Below are 12,955 nucleotides of genomic sequence, written 5' to 3'. Positions count from 1 at the left end.
CTAGATTCTCAACAACTAGAGAAGGAAGGGAAAAAAATTGCTGCCTTACTGACAAAGTACAAGGAGACTGCAGAAATTTGAATGTAGTTGCATCTGTCTGTTAACAATATCTTTTGCACACATACATTAACATACCAGTCTTCTGATAAAGAAAAAATCCTGTTCTCCTCTAGCAGTGCAGGCATGTAAGCTTGTATGCATTCTTTAGCTAGAAAAGGAGAACAGTTTAGTGGAAGGAACAAAAGGCTGAGAGCCAAGAGTAGTTCTAATCCTGTTGTGATTGGGAAGCTAACCTGAGTCTGCCTCTCCCCATGCGTAAAATGGGGATAATTAATCCTCACTTAACCATGTAAATTAAATAATGTTTCAACAGTGCTGCAAGTGCCACATATTAATTAATGCCTAGGTAATAAAAAGGAAAGAGGCAAAAGTGGAGCACTTTGCTACTTACCTGCAGGTCGAAGGTTGTGCTGCAATTTTAAAAGAGGAGATACTTGGCACTTGGAAGATGAGACCCTGAATTACCATTCAGTCTTAGAGAGAAAGATTTCCTTCTCTCTCATATGCACACAGCTATCAAGTACATGAAAGCTAAGCACACATCATTCTACATTTCATATCGCCTCTTTGCAATGCAGTAAGCTGATGTTAACTAAGGAAATGCCATAAACAAATACACACAGCCCAAGATAAGACAAACCTAATGGAAGATCCATACCTTGAACACCTTCCAGAAGCAGATCAACCCCCTTCCTATAAAAGCTTAAGGCAGCTTCATAATCTTCTTCCTCCTCCTTCTTCAAGGCCAGTTTTATTAACTCGCCTGCTTTCTCCAAGTAATCTTGTTTGCCCGGCTTGGGTTTTAAGCTTCCAGTAAACAAACTATGGCTTTCCCTCTCTCCTTCGGGTTTGCTCCACTCCCGCTCAGGTGCCAGTGTGCTTTGTGCTGGGAGTTCAGAAGAAACGCGAAGGCCAATGGCTCTACTGGGAGAACTTTGGTTGGATGCCATTCCATCATCTAACTCAGCAAGAGAATCTACATCGACTGTCAGAGAGATCAGGTCACTGTCACTGGAGAAGCCTGGAAGTCAGAAAGATATCTGTTACTTTAGATTTCTCATATACCTTAGGAAACTTCAAAATTCTTTATTCTATCCAAAGATTTAGCTTCTTTTCATTTATGCAGCTTCCTGAGACTGTGGAAAGAAATCCCCTGCACATAAAGCTCTTTAGTACGTATAGAAACATGCCTTTTAAAATTAACTACAAACTCTGCAGAGCAAGTGGTCTTCAATTTAGTACTGGGAATGAAGAGACCAACATCTAACACCCAACTTAAACTTTCAAAGCCAGCTCACCGCTGGGCTTTAGGGAACTACAAAACTAACCCTTTCTGTGTGAGTGCTATTAGAAAAGTCAATCAGCAGGAGGCAAATTACTGTTGCAAGAAATCCCAAAGTACTGTTTAAATCAGTAAGATGAAGTATTCCCAAACCAGTAAATTAGAAGTTTGAATTAATGCAGTTACTGTTAGATTATATGTCATGCAGTACTCTTTAACTCCCATCTAACACGCACAGCCTTCTTTCATTGCTAACATGTGTAAAATGAATTAACTAACACCTCTTTCACTCAAATTTGACACTTTATTTTACATTTGCTATAAGCCATTATATGCAAGCTGACCTTTAGTAACTAAACCACAGGAATTTTGCAAGGTTATTTGGGAATAAATGGCAAAACATACACCATTTCATTCTGTAAGGATTATCATCCACAAAAAGCATTCACTCCATTAAGACTTTCAATTATGCCTATTTAAATTCCAAAAATGTAGTGAAAACAACTTCTAGATCTCACCTCCACATTCCGATTGGCTCGTAAGTGTCACATCATCAAGCCCACTTAAATCCTTTCGAACTGAAAAGGACAAGAACGACAAAAATGTTTCTGACATCCTTTTGTACAGCAGATTACACATTCACTTGCCATCAAAATAAAAGAGCATGACCCTCCTACAGGTAAAAGTACGTAATACGAAACTGTTCTTTGACTGACTATCAGAGATACCCATTTAGTAACACACCATTAAAATTGTGACAGTGGTATTAGATTTGCCATTTCTCACTGCTTCCAAGATGTAAAAACAAAACATGGGTGCTTGCTTGGTGGGGTCTCTAATTCAAACCTACCACCTAATTTCAGTAGCGGCAGGACTATAATCCCCATTTCTCATTGCCCTGATGATTTACAGCTAAGGAGACCTTAAACAGAAGAGCCTTCAAGGCTGGGATCTACACACCATGGGAAGAAAAAAAAAAGGTGAGCTTTCAGTCTCAAGTATGTTGTTCCAGAATAGTGCCCTGCATGAGACATACAGAGCGAGCCACAAATTTGGCAGTGCCACCTGGATATCAAGTAGCAGTTTGTTTTATCACCTTGGCACATGTACCCACTGAGCCAATAAAACAGGCAACGAGGTCAAGACATTTAGCTGTTTTTACACACAGAGAAAGTAAATTCTGAGCTAAAATCTAGTATCTGTTTTCTCCTGTATTATTGAGAGCGAAGAGTTTATCCACAGAAGCTGACTCAAAGGCAACTAACTCAAACTTCTATTTTGCAACTGTAGAGTTATAGGAAGTTTAAAATTTACGGAAGAGGAGTAAGAAGGCACTGTAGAAATATGTTTTTCTAAAAGCCAGAAGTTCCTTTAATAGGAGTGAAAGGAGTAAGACACGAAGGAGAACAAATTACCAGCTACTCTGTCTGAAAAGCAAGGGACAGTGATACTTAGTGACATAAAACTACTTGAGGGAACTGGGTGCACAGAAGAGAATGCTCTTGATCTTCTCATGGAAGAGACATAAAGTGAATGTCCATGCAGAGAAGAAAACTGCCTGTGTAACCCCAAATCCTGCAAGAAAGAAAGAAAACTTACAACAGAAAGTTGGAGGAACACAGAGGATTCATTAACTAGCATAATAATAATGGGCCATTCACCTGCTCAGATTAGGGACAGCAATAAAACTCGGGTGTGGAGGACTGAGAATGTATTCAATTACATTTAGAGGAATCAAGTGGTGGAAGCAGAGCAGATTGGTGGACAAAGAGTGCAGATAGAGAGCATGAATGGAAAAGCTGGGGTTTGTGGGAAGGGTGTTCTGGACACCCAGATGAGATGAATTAGTGCCCATCCACATAGCAGATTTCACAGACTCAAGCTCCCCTCTCTAGAGGCCAAACAAATCCACATTTGCTCTTCTCTTGTAGCCAAAGGGACCAGAAGCTGTACGAACACAGCAAGCACGGCACAGAGCCTGAGCTAATAAATCTTTCTTAAGGTCAAGTTAAGAGTCCAGATCCTGCACCACACACAGCCACAGTCATGGAGCTTCCATTCAGCTCATGGAGTAGGAAGAGTCTGAACTGCGGGTGTTTCTGGGAAGATAATTTGTACATGGTAAAAATGAAGGATTGAAGGTGAAAATGGAAAAAATAGGAAAAAAATAAAACCAAAACAAAACGAAACAAAAACATGAGTTACCTGAAGAAGTGTTCTAAACAATCTTGTAATTGGTATGAAAGACTTAGGGGAGAGAAAGTTGGACATTTCAACATCATCCCATGTACTCAGAGAGGAAGACAAAGTGACTATCAGGAATAATAGATGAGTATAATAATGCTGAAATTGAACATAAGTTTCTGTTCTTGTCTCTGCCTTATGAAATTTCACCAGGAATCTGAGGAGTAAACACAGTTTCCAGCAATTGTTGGAAAGCCTATATAACCTGGCCTCTGGAAAAGCAGATTCCTGCAAAAGCATGAACAGCCAAAACACTTTTACGAGCAAGATAATGGTTGCTTATTTTGGTACAAAAACATTTCTACTACTGTCAGTTTGCACCACACCTTCTACAAAATGAACTTTGAAAAGAACAAATAAAAGTGAGAAAACACAACCCAGCCTTATTAGCAAACAGCAGCACCTGCTAGGAAATGGGTTTGATACTTCTTAGTATAACAGCCTGAAAGAGCAATGCCCACGTGGAGGTCTGTGAATGCTCAGCAAAAGAAAAAACCAGTCACAGTTAACTATCATAATCAGACTGGGAAAAATCAGATGCAGGCAGGAGGCCCTGAGGAGAGGCAGGGAGAGGACTCAAGGCAGAGTATTGCCACTGCCATCTAGAGGCCCTAAAGACAGCTGTTTCCTTCTGTTCCTAGTCTCCCACCACCACCACCAAAATCTGGTTTCAAACATAAGAAGAAATGAGCTGGAAGACACATATGTTTTTAGAAAATGTAACTCCACAAAATTCTCGTAAAGCATCTTGAAATGCTGTGCTCATGGTTGTTGCAGGTATCCTGTAAAAGCACTCCAGCAGATTCAGAACAGTATACAAGAATTTTACTACTTTACAGCATTTTTTCTTTTTGGTATTTAATCTCATATAAAGGAAGTGGGTTTCTTCTACTAAAAGGGAGGCCCTTTTGAATAGAGAATATAAATTTTCACATTAAGCACTTACAGAAGCACTTTTTCTTTTATAAGGCACAGTGTAAAGGGAGTGCATTGTCAGAATCTGGAATGTTAAATCATGCTCCTTTAAAACTAGTTAGTGGTTATTTATCATAACTACCCTATGTAATTAAACAGCTCCATGCTTTTCCCTCCACAGAACAAAACATTGTGGCAGCATTAATTTATAAAAATCATAGAAGATACTACAAAAAAACCTCAAAGCTCACTTCCCATATAGAATATATTGTACAACTAATCACTAAGTTATTGACACAGAGAGATCCCAGTGGCAAGTCATACAACCTTAAGGAAGAAAAAAATAAAACAACCACTATTAGAAAACACAAGCAGTTTTCATTATTCAAGTATTGTTTTACCAAAGCAAGTTCTATGCCAGAAAGACGAAAAGAAATTGAGCAGTTAAGAAAAAATCTCCTCTCAAATAAGCTTAATAAGCAGTTCTATAATTATGTGTATTTATATATGAGTGCAAAACAGTTCCAAAGGAACACTCAGGGGTTGGAGAATTTCTTAGAAATCCCAAGAACGAAGTGTAACTCAGAAATACATAAATATCTAAAAAATTGCATGGTACACAGAGATGTTTAAGATAGCTCAGCCTCCAGAGGCCAGCAAGAAGGCCTAGTAGTATTTATTTGGGCTGACTGACCCTTCCTTACAGCTATACTATTAGTCCAAGTGAAGTGCCTCTAAAATTACTCTACACATGGGATCCAAGCCAGCATGCACATCATTAGGAACAAACTTACAGAAGTGTAGACAGATCTCTGCTGATCCAAGCAAACAGAAACTGGATGGCAACATTCCATAAATAAATATGGCACCTGTCATTTACAAGCTGCTTTAAAACAGGTCACACTGTAAGGTTACATGAGAGAAGAAAGCAAACCTTCAGAGCTGCAGTCAGACAGGTTGTCAGTCACAGAGTCAGACAGAGGCTCGACAGGACCAATCAGTTCAGAGCCATCATGCACCTCTCCACCCTGAAAAGAAAGAGGGAAAGGAACTATTTAGCTGCTGTGTTCTATGGAAATTCTCATTATATAGAAGTGATAGTAAAAATTATATTTCCTAGCCAGTGAATGTTCCATTACTTTAGAGTTATTGCATTTAAATAAAATATATAAGCCTGCAAAATTAAACAAGGACTTTTAGTTAGGCCATGTTTGGTTCCCACAGGCTGTCTACATATCTAAACTGTTAGCCCACTGTAACTTCAGAGTTCTGCAGCAGGTCTGCCTGCACACTCAAGTCTAACAGGGAAAGAACAATGATGCTCCTGCTCCCTTCTGCCCCATACAGTCTGTGACATTCAGTGGTACTCCCAAGCTCAGCAGGTCCCTCACACAGGACTGTTTTTCCATCAGACTGATGTCCCACCCATGACCCACTATCCTGAGTTCAGTCATAGTCAAGACTGGACAAAGATACCACAAGATACAGTATTCCTTCTCAAGCCTGAAAGGAATCAAAGGTAAGTGAAGTAACAACAGGAACAACCACTTGCACCTGAAACCACATAAATTTTTTTAAATTTCTGCTTCAACTCTCAGGTGCACACTTTCCATGCAACTTTAACAGAAACTGCACCATTTTCAACACTGTGTTACATACAGACATTGCTAGTCTGTCTTGAACTAGCCCAGCACTTTTTCAACCTAGTCAGCTCATTCTTCCGGAGTTTACAATACATTGACACACACAGGACTCCCTTCAGTTGTCTCTAAAAATTCATTGTCCAAGTCTCTCTATCCATGGCTACTTGCACAAAAATCTGAAAAGGAACAAATCACCCATGAAGAAAGCTAAAGGACAGGCTGAGCTGGTGACTGACCAAAACCCAAGGCTCCCCTACAGGAAAACATGACACTCCCTCAGTTACCAAATAAGCCCCAATTATTACATTTGCATAATTCCCTTTGTAGATGTAGTTGCTTCAAAAAAATTAGCATTTCTTTAGTTTTATTCATTTCCTTGCAAAGCCAGGAAAGGTCCATTGAAAGGTTAAAACTAATACTTTTATTAGGCAAAGGAAGGGTCGAGAGCTCTGAAAAAGTACTCAAAAACACAGAAATACTTCCAAAGAACTGAAAAAATGGAAATGCAAATAAACTGAAAATTAAAATATTCTAACTCAGTCTCCCACTTATTGTTGACACCAATGCTAAAGAAAAGTATTTAAAATATTTTAAAGAACTCTGCAATAACTTCATCATTAAAACAAGAATTTTAAGGTTCAATGTAATTTTGCTTTTGCATATGTATCATTTAAATATACTTAGCACATTAATATGTATAAATCCAACCTCAGGCAGATGAGCATTTCCCTAATTTCAGTGAGTTACTATCATTGTAACATGTAATTTCATGCACATAAATTTGCAGAATGTTAAGACTAAGCTACTGAAAATAAAAAGATTTGAAGGAACTATTGAAAACAAATCACTTCAGCTGTAATAAAGAGGAAGTCCTATCCAATGTGTTGTCCTAATATAGATTATGGAGAGTGGCTCTCCTGGCACTGTAAATGCAGCACGTTGGACAAGTTATATGCCAAATTTGTTGTCGTGGACCTGAGTTCATAAGAGACTATAAGGTAATAGTCTAAACAGTCTTCATTCCTTTGGTTTGAAACTATAAACACCTATCTAAAATATAGAAACAGTGACAATAATTTTATTACTCCTCCACCGAACACCTAGATTTATCATCTCAGGTTTTTCTCATAATTCAATAAAAAAAAAAAATTCAAATCCCTTCTCCTGAAGTTCCTGTAAAACTTTCTACCTTGTAGAGGTGTGGCATGTTTGGGTTTTTTTAAAGCCACATTTCTAGAGTGAATGGAAAACCCTCAGTCACTTCACAAAGCATGTCAGATCAGCTCACTCTATAAAGTAAAGCAGAATCAGTACTATACTATATTTACATCAGTAAGAAGAAAACACTTCTGCAAATACTAACCAACCTTAAAAAACTCTTCCAGCTGTTTGCTGTTATAGAGAGCAGGGATATTGGCAGAAAACTGCAACAGATCTTCAGCACATTGCCTTCTTTCTTCAATCACAGTTTCATCAAATCGCCCTGGAAGAGACACATATATTGGCAGTTTTAGAAATAACTACACATTTATTTTGCAATAATAACTACAACAACAACAACAAAACAAACAAATCAGACAAAAGCAACCTTCTGGAAACAATGCCCTGAGTCTATGAAAGTGACTCCAATGCTTCAGGAGAATATAGCAAATCTTCAAATTTCCTATTCTCAATTGTCCCTAGAGTCCCGTCTTCTGCAATCCACTGGGATGATGAAAGCTGGCAGCTACGACAAGAATCCTTTGCCCTCTCCTCGTAAGAATATGTGCGGCAACACTCTTGATTAGCCAAGAGACGCTAACGGATGTCCAGTGTTATCTAACAATAAATGATACATGCACAATTTGACAATATGCCAGTCAGTGTCAGCCTTGATTACGGCCCAAATCCTGTAAGGAGCTGAGCAATCTTCACATATTCTCAAGAATAACGCACAATATGAGCCGATAGTAAACAAAGTATTGCCAAAAGCCCCCAAACAGATCATCAATTCCAAGATGCCATTTATGGAGGAGACAAAGTGTAGGGGATATGGTGAAGCCCTGCCACCAGGCACTGAAGCTTTCCTCTGAAGTAGCTCCATGCAGACAGGGTCTCATCTCCTTCTGGATTCAAGAGGTAAACAGAGCTGGAAAGCAGCTCATTTGCTAAAATGTATGAGCCTTTCTTTTTCCCTATCCAGCACCCAAAACATTCCAATTAGAAAAAAAACATACTTAAAAAACAATCCCATGGTTCACCTGAAGAGATTTTCTTCTCAGGAGAAAACCCTTGGATTGCTACGTTACATTCACATCCTTCACAATCGCACACAACTTATTTTAGCTTTTTATATCAATATCACTTTGTTGTTGAAATAGTTACAAGTTTACAAAAGAAAAAGGGCAGAGGTTAACAGTAATAATTGGAGGAGAACAGAACAGATATTGCAACAGCTATACAGAGGGGAAAAAAGGACTGGGAAGACAAGTTCAAGAAACAGTATTGCTATAACAGCATGACCAGAAAAATAAGAACCACCTGTGACAGCTCTGTGGCATTAATCTTTGAAGAGGACAAAAGAAACACTGAATACAAAAGCAAAATTCATTTATACTTATAGCAAGCAAAAAATAATCCCAGAAGAAAGTATCAAAGCAGGATTCTTTCTAGAAATTCTTCAAGTAAATAGCTCCTGCCCATGCGGTTGAGGAAAAAAGAAAATAAAACTAAAAAGACACACATACTCACGAGATCACAAACAAAGCTTTTGGGGCTTATTTTTTCCATGAAAGAAAAGAAAAGACATCATTGGGCTAATTTTCAGCTGGATTGGTTCGGTACCTTGCTCACCCTGCCGTTTCAGCTGTACAAACATGATCAGCCACACAAAAGAGTGAACAACAAGCAGGTAGAAAGAAGGCAAAAGCAATGCCACCACACTGAGTGGCAACACTGAAATCAGGCTCTATTAAACTGATCAGCAAACTTCCTATGTCTTCAGAGCAACACTGAGAGTGCATTGGGGCTCTTGGTTCATTTCATGCAAAATTGGACATCAAAAAAAAACCCACTTCTCTCAGCAAAGCACAGCAGCATGGGCCAGTTAAATGAATCTACCAAATAACACAAACTGTTACAATGCAATAGAAAATCAATCGTGAAGAAGTAAACACCTAACAATATCAGAAACAGACAACTTTTTTAAGAAAGTAATTCTGTAAGGTATTTTTCCTCATTTCCCCAGATTCTCTCCCTGTTCCACTTTGTCATCAAACCAAATAAAAACTAATTCTCCTTATCCACATCTTCTCAGTACTTCCACTGGGCCCCAGATAGGACACACTAGGACCAGCACTGCCCAGACTGGTGCGTATTCCCCAGTTGCCAGGCAGCTACAAACCTACAGGAATGAGCTGAGTCTGCCTGGCCTTTACCAGCATCAAAGCACATCCTCTCTTCTTATTCAACTGCGTTTCATAGCCTTTGCAGAAATATAATTACATTTGCAACCACCTTCACTCAAATTGAGCTGGTATTAGCCAGATGAGTGGCCTTCTGAGAGCACAATTACACAAGTCTTAGTTTCTTAGGAAGCTGAGCTAAAAAAACAATAAAAATACATGTTTGAAAATGCTGTGGACACATTCCTCACTGTCACATTTTCCATCCCTTTAGCATCATGATACACTATCAGGACAACTGCTTATAGAACTAGAGGACTTTGGGAGAAGGAAGTGCATAATTCAGTACTGGTTCAGTTCCCAGACTAGCCAGCTTCTTACTGGCAGTTTAATTCCCAAGGCAACCCTGCCTAACTCCTTCCCCCTCTTCCTTTTTTCATACTTTCAAGCAACCTTGTATTGCTCAACACTTTCATTATCACCCTTCTCAATGAGATGTTCAAAAGTGCTTACATAGCTGATGACTCTTCAAACATTTCCATCAGGAAGTCATCCTGCATCTAAATCAACATTATTTCTGCTATATCTCTCCAACACATGTAATCTTCATTGTAGGGACTACATCTTTCTAGGGGGTTTAAGAAGTGTAAACTACAGTTGTAGCACACAACACATGTATTAGCGTAGTTCTGCTATTCCTCCAGTGATGAGCCACTCAAAATTTCTTATCTACATGAAAGCCAAATGTAAATTCCTGTAAAGAGAATCCACAATTAATTCTGTGAAGCAGATCGGAACAGTAAAACACCCAGCAAGGTTTGTGTTCATGTTTCAATCAGTTTCTCACAAGACTTCCTACTGTACATGACACCAAATTCTTAAAAATGCTATTTCAATGTAAATCAACTTTCTAACTCACACAAGCAGTATCTGAGGGTCTTGGGATTTTTTTTGGCAGGGCTTGGAGGGAGGGGTAGTATTTTTTTATACTCGAGTACATTTCTGCAGTCGCTAGACACAAGACAGGTTGAGTACAGATTTACCTGTGTTTTGGTAAAATGCCATATATAGTTAACAAATGGGAATACTTAAAAGTGCCCAAAGAGAACAAAAAAAGGAGTTTGAAAGTACTGAAGAAATCATGTTGATGAGTATCAGGGTAGGACAATAATCATGCCGCAGAAATAGGTTTCATAAGTTTAACAGCTGCATCTGTTAGGACATTTCAGATTTCTGTGATTGAGTTCATTGGGTTTTGTCCCGTAAGATGTGTGGAAAAGGTTCAAGTGAAATACAGAAGAATTCAGGTGACTTCTTTTTCCCATCCATAACAAGTTTCCTGCTTTGATGCAAGTAGCTCTACTATGACAGCATAAAAATACATGCACTTGTATAAAAAGCAGTGGTGTAAAACATGTAACACAGCTCAGTTCTGCAGATGTGGCAACTCTTCAGCTCCATGAAATATGAAAGCAGAGCACAGCACATTTGTTTTTAAATACATCTCCATTCTCCACACCATCTCGTTAATCTCTGGAGATGCTGGTCAGGTTTAACACTTCTACTACAAGAAAGCAGTATGTATGTATGTACGCACAGACTTCACGAACAAAGATTTGGGAAGGGCTCTCCCCACATGGGTGTGCCCTTCCAGCCTGCACAGTGGATTTTTTAGGTGAGGCACAGCGTGCACAGAACTGGCCCCACCGTTTAACTCCTGAGGTCCATCTGCCACGGCCAAGCGAGCTTGGACAGTGACAGGGAAGTCCTCGGGACTGTCACAGCACCCAGTACTGACCAGGGCTGACCCTGCTGAGCATCCGAGATGTGACGGGATGGGATGGCAGGGAGGCATTGAACTGCCAGGGGACAGTCCCCACTGAGACTCAAACTCAGGACCTCGGGATTCAAAGTCCAGAGTGCTCTCCTTTACACCACGGGACCGCCCTACAAGACAGCAGTACAACTGTCAGAATCACCAATGCTCAATTTGTAAAGCACACTCTTTGCAAAGCAATATGTACATACATTATTTGAAGTACACACATCCTAAAAAATAAAAAAAAAGAGTTGCCAGCTACTACGGCAATTCTAATAAGTAACTAGTTCAAAAGGTGCAACAAGTGTAACATCACCACAGGGAAGAAACACTGCAGAAATGCTCTCTCAAAGCTGCTTGGAAACACAAGATCTTCATAGAGATGGACCTTGTAGCTCACCAGCAACTGAACAGAAAACAAGTTTGTCAAAACCTCAAAAATCTACTAAGATTATAGTTTTTCTCTAGTAAAAAATACTAGGATTTTTCTGAAGACAAATGCTTTAAATTAAAATAAGTCATATGGCAGTTACTATGTGTAGAAGTGAGATGGAAGGAAAAATTTTATACAGTAAAGATAAAATTTTATGCTGTCAATGGAAAAATAGTTCTTAAATTGAAGAGACAGACAGTTCTGTTCCTTTCAGCTACATACCAATCTTGTAAAATTCATTTTTACATTACCTCCACTTTCCTGTGTTCTTCTGTGGCTCAATTTCACTTAAGTGTACTGGGGTTTGTTTTGTTTTAGTTTTAATTTCAAAGAGCTTTTTTATAAAAATTACATTGAATATTTCTGTGGATTTCCTTCTCTCATAGTGTACATTGCAGTCACTTTTGTTCACTGAATACAATAGAAGGATGTTTTTTAGAAAGAATTTAACTCAATTCTTCCCTTACTTACAGAGCTAGTGGAAAAACAGCTAATTGCCATTTATGGCAATTTAAAATTATTTAAGATATTAGAAGCCCATACCTTCTTCCACACTGATTTTCTTCCTACCCCTCACTCTCCCTTAAAAATTACAAGTCTGTGGCAGTATTTGGTCCTGAAACATCACAAAGAAAATTTGTGCTTTCCGGGCTGAGGTTTTGGCTGCAGGGCAGTTTCACACAGTTTCTCCATCATTCAGGGTAAAGAAGGGCCAGTAAATGCTGCTACAGGACCACAACGTGGGCACTATTGCAGAGCTGCACATAAAAGTGGTGGAAAAAAGGCTGACCAAACAACCTCAGTTTTGGCACTGTCCAAACAGACAGGATTGACTATGCCAAAGTAATATTAAATGCTAGAAAAACGCCAATCAAACAACAGCAACAAAAAAACCACACCAAGGAGCACAATATACATAAGGAGAAGAATATTAAAAAAAAAAACATGCACACAACCACCACACAAAAAAACCCCCAAAAAAACTGAAAACCCATGAAAAAAAGGTAGGGTGCCCAAAAGTTTATGCTAAAAGCATGCCAAAAACTGCCAAAAGCATGCCAGGCACTAAAACTCACTAAAATCACAACAAAGGAAAAAACATGCAATAGATGCATGCCAAAAAATGTGAAACAGACACTGGATAATAAAATACACCAATGTGAGACACACAAAAAT

The 12,955-nt window shown here is 38.9% G+C and overlaps 1 protein-coding gene across 2 annotated transcripts in view; it reads right to left on the bottom strand.

The window, feature by feature from the left end:
• The window catches only part of RPS6KC1 (ribosomal protein S6 kinase C1), an 89,215-nt gene that overhangs the window by 62,849 nt on the left and 13,411 nt on the right, over nt 1–12,955 (bottom strand). For both annotated transcript variants that reach the window (XM_071578367.1, XM_071578356.1), the window contains exons 4-7: nt 7,512–7,627; nt 5,436–5,529; nt 1,861–1,920; nt 719–1,081 (exon numbers count right to left, since the gene is read on the bottom strand). In XM_071578367.1, the coding sequence (XP_071434468.1) occupies nt 719–1,081; nt 1,861–1,920; nt 5,436–5,529; nt 7,512–7,627 (633 nt within the window). The remainder of the gene's footprint in view (nt 1–718; nt 1,082–1,860; nt 1,921–5,435; nt 5,530–7,511; nt 7,628–12,955) is intronic.

The sequence above is a fragment of the Pithys albifrons genome, chromosome 2 (genome assembly GCF_047495875.1).
Source record: "Pithys albifrons albifrons isolate INPA30051 chromosome 2, PitAlb_v1, whole genome shotgun sequence".
NCBI classification, from domain to species: domain Eukaryota; kingdom Metazoa; phylum Chordata; class Aves; order Passeriformes; family Thamnophilidae; genus Pithys; species Pithys albifrons.
Note: the sequence above shows the minus strand (reverse complement) of the source record. Positions and strands in the feature narration are given on the sequence as shown.